The following is a 16,986-nucleotide window of genomic DNA, read 5'->3' on the forward strand; positions in this document are numbered from 1 at the left end:
TCAAAAAGACCAAAACACAAAAGCAGCCGTTGTCGAAAGAAACTGTAGAAGAAGTCACTCTCAAACCGCTCAAAAAACCTGTTGTGGATAACAAAACAGCAGTTGATCATGGTGTCGTGGATAAAGATGCTGGATTTGGTGTTGTTGAAGATCATCCTATGATTAAAATACGGTTTATGAAGCATGAAGATTTGTTGAAGGAAGATGAGTCTAATAAGCCTGATGCAATAGTTTGTGCTCAAAAAGTCATTTCTGTCCCTAAAGATAGAGTGAAAAAGAAAAAGAAACATGTTCAATTGAATGAAGATATGAATCAGGAAAAAGAATTTTCTCCTGACGATGAAGTTACTGCCTTGAATGATGATGAGATTAGTGTACTCTCTCCAAAATTATCGGACTCAAAGGATCTTAAAGGTATTATGAAACCTATGGATGACGTGGTGTCAGAGTTTAATGTTTGTCCTAAAGTTGAAGTGTTTTCTACAGATATTTCATCAAAGCCTAAAAATTTAACAGAACAGAAAGTTCCTCTAAAACTTTTGAATGAGAAATTGGAACTTCCTTGGAGAAAAGGTCGTAAAGATACCGATCATGATGTTAGTGATAATGATATTGAAGATATTTCTCATATTCTTTCTCCTAAGAAAGAACAGTTGAAAGTCGTTGAAATGAAACCGCTACAGCCCAAATCGTTAGATGTTGAAAACAAACCATTATTTGCTACAATTAAACTTAAGAAGGCGTCTCAAAAACCATCAAAAGAAATTGAACCTACGGCCGTTCCCAAAGTTCTACTTAAATCTCATTTATATAGAGTGGACCTGAATACCAATGAACATTTTCCCACAGTTTCAATGTTAGAACCGGTTTTTATAGACAACGGTGTTCTCTCTAGAAATTATGCTGAGGCCATGAAAATTAAAAAAACTAAACCGAAAAAGTTGTCCCTTCCTGAACTCGAACCAGTTGTTCTTGAGAAGTATGAACCATCGGACTTCCATTACGATAAAAAGGAAGTACCTGAAAGGCATCCTTCTTTACCAAAACAAGTACCAGACAAAAAGATTTCTGATGAAGAAACTCCGAAGAAGTTGGTCATTGGAAAAGGAAAAATGCCTATTCAAAGTGACGATCAAGAGAAAGTCGTATTAAAGAAAATACCCAAAAAGCCAGACGATGAAAAAATGGATAAGCCGAAGTCTATTGAAAAACCACGTTTTAAACCAGAACCTGATATAAAACCATCTGAAGACATAGATTTTACGTTAGAACCATTTAAGCCTTTACCATTGGGTAAAAGTCCTGAAGATTCTGAGGTAACACCGATTAAAAACGATGGTTCCCCTGATGTGGAATCACCAGTTAAAAAACCCAAATATATTAGAAAAAAAATACAGAAAGAAGAAGAACCCATTCCTGATAAAAAAATATTACCTGGCACACCTAAACCTGTGCCATCAGATGAAGAGAAAGATATAAATCTCAAGTATAAACAAGGAGTACCAGAGCCAGACTTACCCGAAGAAATAAAATTAAAACCATTTTCATTAAAGAAACCAATAGCTACAAAAGAGCCAGAGGATCTGAACTTGGGTAAACCTGAACCATTCGATCATCCAAATGATGATGAATTGGTGAACCCTCAAAGCTTTAAGGGTAAACCAGATAAAAAAATGAAAAAGAAAAAACCTGTAAAATCTGATGATATAATTATACCAACAGTTGACAATAAGGAAGATAAATTGAATCCTATATCAATTGAAAAGAATATACCTGTACTCGAAGAAATGGTAACCGTTGATGTGAAACCCACTAAATTCGAGGCAATTGAGTTAGAAAATAAACCATTATTAGCTACTATCAAACTGAAGAAAGCGCCTTCAAAGTCGAAGATTGATGTCGATCATGTAAAAATTCCTAAAGTACTATTGAAGTCGCATTTAAAACATATTGATTACAATACACATGAATATTTTCCAACAATTGCATCGTTAGAACCGGTTTACGTAGACAACGGGGTTCTCTCTAGAAATTATGCTGAGGCCATGAAAATTAAAAAAACTAAACCGAAAAAGTTAACCCTTCCTGAACTCGAACCAGTTGTTCTTGAAAAGTATGAACCATCTGAATTCCATTATGATAAAAAGGAAGTACCTGAAAGGCATCCTTCTTTACCAAAACAAGTACCAGACAAAAAGATTTCTGATGAAGAAACTCCGAAGAAGTTGGTCATTGGAAAAGGAAAAATGCCTATTCAAAGTGACGATCAAGAGAAAGTCGTATTAAAGAAAATACCCAAAAAGCCAGACGATGAAAAAATGGAAAAGCCGAAGTCTATTGAAAAACCTCGTTTTAAACCAGAACCTGATTTAAAACCATCTGAAGACATAGATTTTACGTTAGAACCATTTAAGCCTTTACCATTGGGTAAAAGTCCTGATGATTCTGAGGTAACACCGATTAAAAACGATGGTTCCCCTGATGTGGAATCACCAGTTAAAAAACCCAAATATATTAAAAAAAAATACAGAAAGAAGAAGAACCCATTCCTGATAAAAAAATATTACCTGGCACACCTAAACCTGTGCCATCAGATGAAGAGAAAGATATAAATCTCAAGTATAAACAAGGAGTACCAGAGCCAGACATACCTGAGGAAATTAAATTAAAACCTATTCCCTTAAAAAAACCTTTAGATAATAAGAAAACAGTTGATGATAGTTTAGGAAAACCTAAGCCTTTTATTAGTGATTTACCTAAAATTGATGTACAGTCTAAGTCTAAAAAGTCACCTTTACCGAAATCTATAAACGTTGATAGTCCTTTACAAGATCTTGAAATAGTTAGTATAAAAAGAAGTGAGGAAAGTCCTGAACGTAAAGCGACTCAGAGTGAAATTGTAGCACCTTATTTCATTGAAAAAGTTCAACCATTAGTAGCAGAACATCAAAAGCCTACTGCTTTTACATGCTCTGTGGGGGGAGTCCCTTCACCTGAAGTCAAATGGTACCGGGATGATCGTGAACTACAAACAACCGATGTTTACGAAATAATTGTATACGAGAACACATCTACACTAAGGATTTCTAAGCCTACAGAGGAACAGGCTGGCGTTTATGTTTGCCAAGCTACAAATTCAGCTGGCATCTCAACTTGTACTGCACTTCTAGTGGTGTTAGGTAGAATTAGAGTGATCAATCAGTGATGTCCTCGAGTGTCTTAACATTTTTGTGTGTCGTTGTTTATCTAAATATTGTACATATGTAATCGATGTTTAAAATATATTTATAATAAGCGCTAATAATTATAACAATTTCCCAGATTATGGTTTGTTATGCTTATGAAATTGATTTAAAATTAATAGATTATTAAAAAATATTTTTTTGAATATTTTTCACTTATACCTATTAACATATTTTAGATTCTGAAGAAATTGGCGAAGCTCCAACTTTTGTGGAACCTATTAAACCTAGAAAAGTCCGGGGGAAAAAATCTATTGAATTAAGGTGTATTGTGAAAGGAATTCCTATACCTGAAATTATTTGGTGTCGTGAAAATGAAGAAATAATTCCGGAGGACGATGAGTATACAACATCGTTTGATTCAAAAACTGGTGAAGCAATTTTAACATTAGTAAATCCTATGGATGTTGACCGTTCAACATATCTTGCTAGAGCAGTGAATATTCACGGGAAATCTGAATGCATGGCACATATTACATTTGGTAATATATTAGAATCAAATATGACTTATAATAAATTTAAAATTAATATTTTAATTTTTAATTTTTAGAAAAAGAAGAATATGGAGAGGCGCCTAAGTTCGTGGAACGGTTGAAGCCGAAAGTTGTAAAAGCCAACGAAACAACTGAACTCACATGCTTAGTTAAAGGTGTTCCATTACCAACAGTTGTTTGGTGCCGCGATGATGAAGAAATTATACCAGATGAAAGTCATTTGCTGATTTACATTCCTGAAACCGGAGAATCTAAACTTATAATTGTGCACCCTGATGACATTGACGAGTCAACGTACACAGTTAACGCAACGAATAAATTTGGAAGAGCTGAGTGCAGAGCAAATTTAATAGTTCGTAAGTAATGTTGTATACTTATGTAATATAATGTATATACAATTGCTTAATTTTAAATTTACATAGAAAAAGATGAACTTGGAGAGGCACCAACATTCGTACAACCAGTAAAACCGAAAATTGCCAAGTCAAATGAAATAACTGAACTTAAATGTACTGTAAGAGGAACACCAAACCCATTAGTAATTTGGTGTCGTGGAAATGAAGAAATCATCCCCGATGAAAGTCATTTGGTTACGTACCATCCGGAGACCGGAGAATCGACTTTAACAATTTTAAATCCATCTGAAATTGATGAAACTATTTATACCGTGAACGCCGTAAATAAATACGGCCAAGCGCAATGTCGTGCGAATCTTATTATTCGTAAGTGAAATTTTAAAATATGATATGCATTTTATTAATTATCTACATTTCTTCCTGATTAGAAAAAGATGAATCGGGCGAAGCACCAATCTTCGTAGAACCGATAAAACCGAAAATCGCCAGAGCTAATGCGTCTACCGAATTAAATTGTTTGGTTAGAGGAATACCGACACCGACGGTTGTTTGGTTCAGAGGTGATATAGAAATAGTTCCAGATAACACTCATTCAATAACGTTTATACCAGAGACGGGTGAATCAAAACTTATTATTTTAAAAGCCACAGAAGTTGATCAAAACACATACACTGTGAAGGCAACTAACAAATATGGCAGAGCTCAATGTCGGGCAAATGTAATTATACGTAAGTAACATTATAAAATAAATATATATACACTATAAAATGTATATTAATCATTTTAGTATGTAAACAATAAATTATGAATTCGATATTTTTAGAAGAAGACGTTTTCGGTGTAGCTCCAACCTTTGTTGAGCCCATAAAGCCCGTATTAGCAAAACCAGATCGAACAACTGTTTTACGGTGTTTGGTGACTGGTAATCCCGTGCCAACTGTGGTTTGGTGTCGTGGAAAGGACGAAATTATTCCTGACGACATGCATACAATTCAGTTTATTCCAGAAACTGGAGAATCCACTTTAACCATTGAAAAACCAACAACAATTGACGAAGCGCATTATTCAGTAGAAGCAATTAACAAATTTGGAAGAGCTAGATGCAGGGCTAATTTAGTTTTAGGTTAGTGGTTAAATATTACAATTATATAAGTACCTAAGTTATAAAATGCATATCAATAACACTATATATCTACACTGTAATAAATCCATAATTTTTTGTTATCTTAAATTCCATATAATGCGTATCATAATTTATAATATACAATGGAACTTCCATGTAACGAAATGTTCTATTTAACGAATTATTTTTGAGAATTATGACTTTTATTTTTAATTATGCGTTAATTCTACTTAACGAATTCCTCTATGATACGATTTTATTTTTGTTCCCCGTAAGATTTCATTAATAGAGGTCTCATTTTATTATAATATAATATTATTATTATCATCGTTTTTTCTAATTATTAGAATCATTAATCAGTAATAAAAAAGAATAATATTATAAATTATAATATAATCTCTTTATAGGTTTTAAAAATAATCATATTAATAATAAATATTAAATAAATACTATATTTTATTGACATGTATATGTCTTATGGTTGGGGGTCATTCGGTTAATTTGTGCGACACCAAGAATACTACCATTTGAGACGGAGATTATTTATAGCAACCGGTTACTATGTAAAAATGTATAAAAAAATAATAATAAAAAAAATATATATTATATTATTAGTTAAATCTAACTATTTTTAACTTTAATTTATTTTTTTTATTTTTACTATTTTTTATTATTATTTTTTTTATTCTAATACCAAATTGACATTGACATTCTTATGTCAACTATATTCAGTAGAAACAAGTTATATACATGTACCGATGTATCTGCATGTAGTGTAGATACTCTTTAGTTTTTTTTTTATTATTATAATGGTTAAGCGTTAAGAGGTTTATTATCTTAATTATTTAACTGTTAATATTTTGGTCGGCTATGTACATAACTGTATGAAAAATAAATTTACAAAATTCATAAATACTCTAATTTTAATAAATTATTATTACATATTTACTATTTTCTATACTACATTTTAGATTTATTTTTGAAAAGAACAACTGAGAATCATGTATATATAAATATTATATAATATACACTTAAAATAATATTATAACAATTTTATTATATCCATATAATATTATGTATGCTTAATGTATAATAATGTCTTATATAGTAATATGTAGTATAATAATATAGTATTTATGATAAGTTCAGTGCATTATAGACATAGGAACCGTTGTAATTTTTAAAAATCAGGGGTTCGAATATGTTATAAAGATAAAACTATTGTAAAATTTTGGTAACCCATTATCTGTGACGTCAGTCAATGACCAAGATTAATATTGAAAGATGAGCTGTACCAGTTATAGTTTAGTGTTTGTTAGTAATATATAATGTAGTATGTTAAAATATTTAACGTTAGCATTTGGTATTATTACTAAACGATTTCTTTTAGCCTTATATCTTCCATTCGTGATTAGAAAAATATTTGATTATATTGAATTTACAGAAAAATATGATACTGGAATTGCTCCTACATTTGTCGTCCCGATTAAACCTAAAGCTGCCAAACCAACTGAAACTGTAGAATTGAGTTGCGTGGTTTCTGGAACTCCAGTGCCAACAATCGTATGGTGTCGCGGGGATGAACAAGTCGTGCCTGACGACAGCCATGTCATATCTTACACACCGGAGACTGGCGAGTCCAAGCTTACGATCTGTAATGCCACTGAATTGGACGTAAATGATTACACAGTGAAAGCTGTCAACGATTTTGGTATGGCCCAGTGTAGAGCCAATTTGATTATAGGTAATAATTTATTTTTTACTTTATAAAAGTAATCTACAATATACAGTTATATACAATGAATAAGTTTGATAAGTGACAATAAATAAGAAATAATAATAAGTAGTCTTAAAATTAGGGAGTTTAACCAGTGGTAATACTCGGTAAAATTACAATTTAATATATAACATTGGGTTCTATGATTGGGGAGGTGTTACCTGGTAGTAAAATCACTTAATATGCTGCCTGAAGGTACGCTACAGAAAAAGGTCCCTGTATTATTTTATTTTAAGTCTACAAAGTGGGTGGGTGATAATTATGCGATACTGATTAGTGTTTTAGTTCGATAATAGTCACCGATAGTATCAACTATTGTATGTAAATCCTTTTTTATATCAAACGTTTCTCTTTTATGACTTTGTCTTATTGATTTAAAATCGCACTTAGTTTTGGACTTAATTATTTTTAGTTTAGAGCGGAGCGATGAACATATCAATTTTTCAATCATTGAATTAAACACTGAAGGTAATTTCTAGTAAAATAGGATCTAGTTGATACTTTATTTTAGGCAGGGAAGAAGTTTAAAAATAAAAATCACCAGTTTTTTTAAAGGTAATTGGGTAAAAATAAAAATAAATATTACAGAAAAATGAAAATAATTACACAGTTTTTAATTAAATTTATCTGATTTTTTGTTGTTAAAATAAATAAGCATGTAATCTTGAAAGATTCAAAATAAAATAATTATTATCTATACATAAGACATCTATACATATGTTTTATTTTAACAGTTAATATTTTATAGATTTTTTAATTCTTTATTTTTATTTTTTTTTATAAATGTTGATGAAAATGTAGGTACTTTTTTGTCGAAACATTTAAAGTTGAATATAAGTTTTATCGTAAACATTCAATTAAAATTAACATATTTTTAATAAAATTAAGATAATAATATTAAGATATTATAATATATTATGTTTTACATAGACGAAGTCGTTGAAGAAGTAACTCAACCGTTAGAGGAGGCACCATGCATAACAAAACCTTTGCAACCTGTCATAGCAAAAAAAGATTCGTGCATAACGTTAGACGTGCATTTTAGAGGAACTCCCGAATTAAAAGTTCGGTGGTTCCACAATGGAAAAGACATAACCGATAAAAAAACGTTTGTACGCACCTTAACTATAACAGAGACCACAACCGTTATAATAATAAAGAAAATAACTAAAAAGACCACTGGACGTTATGAAGTCGTGGTCACTAATAATCGCGGGGAAGCAAAGACGTCTACTACAGTATCTATCGAAGGTAATATATTTGAATAGTATTATTGATAGCAGTATTAACCAAACCTAACAAAACTATTAAGTGTTTAAAATACATTTTTCAATTGCTGTGTTGTGTATAGATGAAGAAGATGTAGAGGAGACAATCGATAAACAGGAAGTTACAGTCGGAAAATCACCGTATTTCGAAACAGAACTGCTAACCGAAACAGTATGGGAGGAAGAAGAAACCACAATATGCCTCTTTGTAAAAGTAAAGGGTACTCCCAAGCCCAAAACCCGTTGGTACGAGAGTGGCATAGAAATAACACCCAACGAAGAGTTCAAAATTGAAGAATATGATGAAGGAGTATCTATGTTAACGATCAAGAAAAGACCAACAGAGAGCGTTAAGGAAATTACGTGCGAGGCCACCAACGAGCACGGAACGGTCACAACCAGGACTCTAGTAATTCCAGGTAATTTTGGCTATTTCAAAACACACGGTTTTCGTTTAGGCTTGTTCTTCGGACATGTATGTATTAAGTATTTATATATATATATATATACATAATTTGTTTTGTTTTTCAGTTTTAGCCGACGTTATCTTCGCCATCTTTCCTATTGATTCATATTTTGTTAATTATTATCTTGCACACTCACACATATACAAACTTACACATATAAATACCCGTTGTATAGTGACGCCCCTCAAAACGCCCTTTAAACTGAATATTATTTTATTGTAAAAAAAAAAAAAAATTAATATGATATACGTGTTGTTTAGGTATCAAAGGAACGAAAGCCTACAGGAAACCATCGTGGGTGACTCAGATGGAAGAGTTGCGGGAACAATTGCAAGGTAAATGCACCGCTGATAGTTTAGACGCTTGTTGTGTATACAGTCCTGAAACCCGGCTCGATGAAAACGACGGTGACGATACGGTCCTCAGATACGGTACGTACTTTGCCGATTATGATGTCAACAGCGCGTTCTACTTGAGCCCCATACAAGAGCACAGCGAACCCACTTCTTCTGACGGTGGCTCGGATCGAGTTCGGTCCTTATCCTGCCAGGAGGTGTCATCCTCTTCGGCGGCAGAGACCGAAGACCCGACCGGCCGCAGCCAAACTTATCCAAGGACGCATGCTGACGAATCGGTGGCCGCGTATAATCGCCGCAAGTATACTGGCCATCCACTGGAGCCCCGCGAAATCGATCCGGAAATGTTCTTTCAGTTGCATACAGCTGACAGCCAAGACGAGCTCCAGGAGTTCCTGTTGCTGGAGAGTCAGTGCATGTCCACTGACGGCGGGTTGCACGCGGCGTTTGTCGATGAAAAGCCGAGAAAATAACTGAAACTCACGAATTTTTATAATATTGTTATTACTGATTATTTTTGTTATCGTCATCGCATAACGGTTTGTATACGTTCTGTCGTGTAGTGTGTTTTAGTCTGTGTGAGCCAGCTAACGAATTATAATATTTTGTTATAAATTATATAATCGCAAAGTTTCATTTTGTAGAAATATGCCTCCGGCAATTTACTTGTTTATCAATGATTTAGCAGAAAGATTGATCGAAGATGAGTTGACGGTGTCTTTCTGTAATAATTAAAATAGGTATCAAATTTCTCTATTATTCACTGTGTGAATTTACGTTGTCATTAATTTTTGATATTTACCCATTTTCGAAATCAGACGAAACGAAACGATGCGACTTCATCTATGTTTGTGTTATTATCTTCCGTATGTTTTCTTATTTTATTTTGTTTGTTTGTAATTGTATGAAATAATATTAGTTTTATTGTTTGTGCTTATGTTTTTTTTTTAACCATTTTGTTTTTATCCTGAACGAATTTTTCTATTATAATTAATACAACTGGTTCAACAATCAGCATGCAAACTAAAATAATTCATGGTGTGTTCCTAACATTGATCGATAAAGAAGTTTTTATATAAAAAAATAAAAATGAGGTAAGTATAGATTTTGTTATAATACCATGTACTTAAGTGGTACAAAAATATTTAGATTTTAAAAAAAATCTGGCAAAGGGCAAAGGTTAAAAAGATAAACTTTTCATTATTATAAAATATTATTAAAACATATATAATACTTTAATAATAAAAACTGAATTCAAGTAAAAACATAAAAAAATAAAAATAAAAATCACGGTAGGTAAATATGAAATATTTTTAGGAATCAATTAAGTAATAATCCAGTTCAAGATAGATAATATTTAGATTTGATAATATTATAAGTTATAACCTATAAATATATAAATGTGTAATAATGTAATACAAGTACTTAGATGGCATCCATCGATAATAAATTGCAGAAACGTCACGAGACACATATTTTAAGAAATTGAGATATTAGTAAAAAAGAGTACTAGTCATGTGTTTCTATGCGTCGACTGTAGAAACGTCTTAAGTTGTACAATAAGTGTATGATATACTTTAATAAGTATATATTTATTCTTAATTTAATTTTTTTTTCAAAATTATTTATATTTTACAGTTTTAATCAATTATCCAAAAGTTTTAAATAATTGACTCGTAACATTTTTGCAATCATTGATTCAATGTAATGTTGATAGCTATATTTAATATTACATATTTCAATTTTAACTATATAATATGTAAAATTATAATACTTACCATCAATAATTTGTTATAATTTAATTAATGTTTTCACTAGAGCATAAAAATGTTATGATAAAAGCTTTCGTAATTTATTAAGAAATTTTTTCCGTGGACGTTTTGAATTTGACAGTCTTTTTAATATTCACATTAAACACAATTTCAAAAATTTTACCTAGGTTCCTTGCTTACCATAGCGTAATTATTGGTGTATTAGGCAACATAAAAGGTTTAACTTTATTTAAAGTGGTGTAGCCAAATTGCCTATTTAAAGCGCCTTGTTATTATAGTTTTTGGTTCTGAGTTCTGACAATACTATTATAATAATATTATTATCAAGAATCACTTTAAAGTTAATTTATAATTTATCCCCCAAGAAGTGGTTTTTAAATTGAATCTTTGATTTTAGTTTATTCAACAATTATGTAACAAAGTTAAAAAAAACAAAAAGTGTAATTTATTTCTTCAAAAATAAAATAGGTAGAAAGTCAATCTCAAGTAGACTTAAAGACAAATTCAAAATGTTTCAAATTTCATATTTCTTGGTAGTTTAAACATTAATTGGTGTGCTTAGAATAAAAACACGTCTAAAATATGATATGCATGTGTTACACAAAAACGGAAAATCTTCGTTTCTAATTATTTAAAATACGAGAGTGTGATGATTCATTTTTATTTTTTTAAAATGTAATAATATTTTTTTACTAGATTAAATTATAATTAAATTATTATTCGTATAATAATTAATATACTACTTCCTAATTTATACTATGATAATATATTATGATGATAACAAATATTACAATTTGTAACGAGCAAATTTTGTGAAAAATTACAAATCGAATCCAGCCAAAGGATTTTTTTATATTTAATTGTGTTTTCGTTTGTATAGGGATTCTTTTATTTGAAATCACTCATTTTAGCAAAAATTAGGTTCACAGTTATTGAATAATAATAGTACTTAGTAAAAAAAAAAAAAATTATTTATGCGCCTAATTTTCGTTTATTCAAGTTTACCTCCTTCCATTTTTACCGCTAAAAAACCTAGTACGTCAATTAGTACCTAGACTAAAGTGATTATGCTAGTAGCAATAATAAAAACGAGAAGTTACTATGCTTTATCAATGGTAAAAAATAATTAATGTGAAATATAAACAGCTTACCAAGCTTATATCCATAACAATGTGGTTGTACTGTTAGAAAAACAATGAGTAGAGTTAGTGCGCATTAGTGGAATAACATTATCTATGTATTCGACGGTCGTATTGTATTTAAGTATAAATAACGGTGCGTATCAACAAAAGTAAATTATTTGATTATATAGGTATGGTAGATAACGTTTTAACTTTGATAAAATATATTAAGTCATACACGCAAATATCCGTTACAATATTATGTGATATGTACAATACATTAAATTATATTATTTATTGAGTTAAAATGTTACAAAAATATTATAACTAATACCTAGACAATAGATTCAATATGATTTTGTACATATTCACGATTTTGAGTGGAGCTGTGTACAATGTGTGTACATGACTTTTGTTTTTTATTAAATATCATTGTTTGAAGTAGTAAAAAAGGCTTTCATATTAAATTTTAACGTAGTTTATAGTATCAGAATTGAAATTGGATCTAGTTGGTACTTAGGTAATGGAATATTTAAAATAAATGTAAAAATAAAAAAAGAAGATGGTGAATAGGTTACTTTTCTAACAGCTCTGTTTAATGATTTGTATGTATACACTTTAAATACCTTTAGTAAATACCGTGTATAAACGTGTTTAAACTTGAGCTCAATAATTAGTCATTGCATAAAATATAGAAACCTAATAATTTGACAATAATAATACTTAAGGTACCTATACAATAATTTTGAATAAATAATATTTTGTAAAAATGTATACTTAAAATGCCTGTATAAAAAAAAACGTACACATGTGGCATGTAGGTACCGTTTATATTTTTAAATCACTTTAAAGGCAACTTATGAGGAATCATGTGTTACATTTTAAAGCTTCTTAAACATTTTTTTAATTTAATATTAATAATAAAAAAGTCTGTTTATTTTAATTTCAAAAAAGTAAAATATTTTTAAAATTAATCCACGTATGACAAATTTTAATACGACATTTTGTGATAATTTCAGTTTTTATGGTTATTCATTTTAAATGACAACCAAATGAAAAAATATATTTTTCATAAAATGTTTCGTTATTCTCTAAGTGCGTTTTCTGTTATTATACCATGAATTATTTATAGTCATACATCTTTTCTGTTATTTACCTTTTATTACGAAAAGTACTAGGTATTTTAACTAAATTTTATTTTCTACTAGATATCATATACCTAAAAACTTAAAAATTAAAACATTGTTTCTACTATACATCGTTAACACATATCATACACAAAAAAAAAAAAATATGAGAATCTTAATTAATGGGTAAACCGATATATTTTAGGTAAATAACACCATTTTGCAAAAAAATAAAATTAATTTGTTATCAATAAATCAAAAATAAATAACCGTAAATAAATATATTTTTGTTTTTCATAACATATTTCGGACTAATTTCCTGTTTAGACTATTCTTATATTGTATTTACTGGCCAACAATAAGATGGTAAGCTTTATCGAAAATGTTTAATATAATAGAAATTGTAATAAATACAGTTAAATTATTTATTTCATCTGTTTAAATTATTACTGTTGCAGCTTTCCAAAGTTTACCGAGCTTTGTAAACGAATTAAAGGACGAGCGAGCTGTTGAAAACGAAACGATTGTGTTTGAATGCCAATTTTCAGGAAATCCTACTCCCGGTTTGATATATAATTCCGTCATAATATATAATATACATTCTTATAATTTATATTGAATTTAGTGATTATATGGTATCACGATGACAAAATTGTCAGGAACTCATCCAATGTTCAAGTTAAAATCACCGACACCAAAACAACATTAACTATTAAAAAAGCAACAAAGGAAGATGAAGGTGTCTATATTTGTAAAGCGAACAGCAATTTAGGAGAAGCCAAAAATAAAGCGAAACTTTATGTTAAAAGTAATAATTATTATTATTAAAAAAAAAAAAGGTATATAACTAAGTTAAAATAATAACTTTGTTTAGAACTTGGAGATGATGTATTCACAGCTACCGAAGAAGAAGTAGAAGAAAAAGAGGTAGAAGAAGTGAAGAAAACGAAAAAGACGAAAAAGAAAACTATAAAAAAGAAACACAAAAAAGAAACTGAGTAAGTACCTATGTAAAAATTTATTGAGCTATGTTGAACCTGAAATACTCACAATTGTTATCATATATTATAGATCATTCGATGAAACAGAAATAAAAGAACCGCATCGTATTACTACTACTAAAACGGTAATTATTAAATTGTTTTTATTGAATAGATTTGTGTTACTTTCGTTTTATTAGATAATTAATAAATTATAGCTTGTAAAAAGATAATAAATCTATTACGAATTCTTATGTTTTATAATTATCAATTATCTGAAATTATTTTTCAAACTTAAGATTTACTATATTAATCATTTAATATTTATTTATTTTTAGGCTGAATTTTTTTTGTATACTCCCATAGTGTAAAAATGTATTAAATAAATAACGTAGGTACAATACATATTATAACATTTTTATTTTATCATATTATACTTGTGCAGTTATGCGTTATACCCTTTAAATTTATATTCTTGGTATATTTTTAATCCATACTACCTTATAATCAATGATGCTCCCTGTGTTCACACACACACACACACACACACACATATATATATATATATATATAATAAATATATAATATAAAGTAATATATTATTATGTTGGCCGATTTATGAATTAAGGATCACTAAGTATCTCTGCCTATTTACGTGGACTTAATTTTGATCTATTTGATAAGCTAAGGGTGTAAATAAATATTTATTAATTGTAATATTGATCATTAAATGGTGGATTTGCATATTTATTCTAGTTGATCGTATGTTAAGTGAGAGCACAATTTATTTCATGAAGCCATACCGATTTAAAAAAAGAAACCTTTTAGTGCATATTTTTGCATATTTTGACATTTTTCTATTTTAAGAGCTTATTTTAAAATTTTAATTGTATATTTCATCTTTAAGTGCATATTTCGATATTTCGATATTTTTTTGTTTTTTTTAGATATTTTTTTTAAATATATACTATTCTTTATTATTACAGTATTAGAAAACAATATCATAATTTTATAGATTCGATTAATATCAAAATAAATTATAACAGGTATAAACGGTTGTCCCAAATATGACCTTAGGGCTAAGATCAATAATCGGGGAAATACAATACGTATGCCAAGATAAGAAAATATCGGTTACGACTATGATTGAACCATTGACATAATTTCATAATTGTTCAAAAAATAATTTCTTTTTGCTAATTTTTTTATGCAAATATTTTATTTTTCATGTTTTTTTTAACATTTTAGTGCATATATTTATGCATATTTAAGTTTTTTAGCTTATATTTGGTTGGTTTTTAATGCATATAAACCACTCTATTATTGATAATGTTTGACCCTGCCAGTACATATATGCATGCAGTACAGATATTATATTTTTAAATACCAACAACTATTTTTGATTCTCTTACAAATCGATCTATTGTTATCTATATTTGTCATTTTGACTTATTTTCGATGTAATAAAGTTTAACATTTACTGAATATAAGTCATTTTAAATTTAATTTTAAAAAAGTTAGTTTAATCCAACTGCGTGGACCTCAATTTTCGAATTTTTTAAATAGTACAATATAATTATAATTTCAAAAAATATAATAGTAATATAATGAATGTCGTGTTCACAGGTAGAGGAGAAACCGTCATTACTGGAACGCGAACCGTTGTCCACGTCAGAAACAATTTCAGACGAGACGGTTAGGGAAGTTCGTGGACCCGAATTAGCTCGCGCGAAACCTTCTGAAGAACCTGCACTATTCACAGCACTCAAGATGCGAAGCCCACAGTGGTCAATGAAGTTGATCAAGTGTTAGATCAAGTTGAACTGGCTGAGTTTGGACCGGCTGAATGTCCATTACGAGAATTGGCCACCATCGATATACTTACCAAACACGGAATATCCACAGAACAGGTAACAGTTTGTAAATAAATAGTATAGGTATGCCGACCTTTTAGTCTTATCAAAAAAAAATAAATTTAAATAAAGTTAAATTAGTTTATTTTTAAAGTATTATGCGAACAATAATTATTTATTTTCGCAGTTTGGCGAATTTTACTTATGATAAAACTTAAATTTATTAAAATTTTCAAACATAACTTAGTGTACGACATTTGTTTCTTTGCTAGGTAATTGAAGAGTATACGTCCGGTCAGTTCCCTGCGTTGAGGACCGCGCCAGCTCAGTCAGCCATGGTGCACCTCATCGAACGTGAAGGGTACACATCATTGGTGGCTGACGTCTTCACTAAAGAATCAACCATACCCGAAACCGTCAACGAAGTGTTTAAGGCATTTATGACAATGGTTGAGTTGAAACACAGTACACTGGAAGAGATCATTACTTACTTGATGCCAGAAGATTTCCAAACCAGCACCTGGGATTTCGAGCACGCATCTCAAATTACTACTGATGATACGATCACCGATACAGCTGATATCAGCGAATCTGTAAACATATTAGTAAACGGTGAGTTTAATATTACTTATTTTTCAAATCAATATTTACGTACTTGAAGTTTACTATACCTATACAGTAAAAATATTGTTTATATTTTTTAAATAAATAATATTTGTATTTCATTAGCTATGTATTAGGATACAACATCGTATTCCTACAACTACTATAATATTTATCAAATTATCATTTTAATATGATTAAATTAATTTTAATATTTAGATAATATTATATTTGTTTTATTTTTAGAAGTTAAGAAGAAAACGCGTTCAACAAAGAGATTAATTAAAACAAGCGAAGAGAGTGTAACAAATGGTATGTTTATTATTATTATTATTATTTCAATTATATTAGTTGAAACATAATAGTTAAGAATTACAATTTTTTTTTAAATTCTTTGTTACATTATAAAATAAATATGTACTACACTTTAATATATATATATATTAT

The 16,986-nt window shown here is 29.5% G+C and overlaps 1 protein-coding gene across 1 annotated transcript in view; it reads left to right on the top strand.

Annotated features, from left to right (window-relative positions):
* LOC114128166 (titin) overlaps positions 1–16,986 on the top strand; it is a 106,804-nt gene that overhangs the window by 49,621 nt on the left and 40,197 nt on the right. The window contains 19 exon segments of the mRNA XM_050206219.1: positions 79–2,514; positions 2,517–3,179; positions 3,422–3,724; positions 3,793–4,092; positions 4,159–4,458; positions 4,521–4,820; positions 4,916–5,215; positions 6,660–6,959; positions 7,923–8,243; positions 8,344–8,679; positions 8,988–9,062; positions 13,562–13,666; positions 13,729–13,911; positions 13,978–14,101; positions 14,175–14,229; positions 15,710–15,854; positions 15,857–15,993; positions 16,209–16,548; positions 16,786–16,851. Of these exon segments, the coding sequence (XP_050062176.1) occupies positions 79–2,514; positions 2,517–3,179; positions 3,422–3,724; positions 3,793–4,092; positions 4,159–4,458; positions 4,521–4,820; positions 4,916–5,215; positions 6,660–6,959; positions 7,923–8,243; positions 8,344–8,679; positions 8,988–9,062; positions 13,562–13,666; positions 13,729–13,911; positions 13,978–14,101; positions 14,175–14,229; positions 15,710–15,854; positions 15,857–15,993; positions 16,209–16,548; positions 16,786–16,851 (6,789 nt within the window).

Source organism: Aphis gossypii, chromosome 1 (genome assembly GCF_020184175.1).
Source record: "Aphis gossypii isolate Hap1 chromosome 1, ASM2018417v2, whole genome shotgun sequence".
Taxonomy (NCBI): Eukaryota; Metazoa; Arthropoda; class Insecta; order Hemiptera; family Aphididae; genus Aphis; species Aphis gossypii.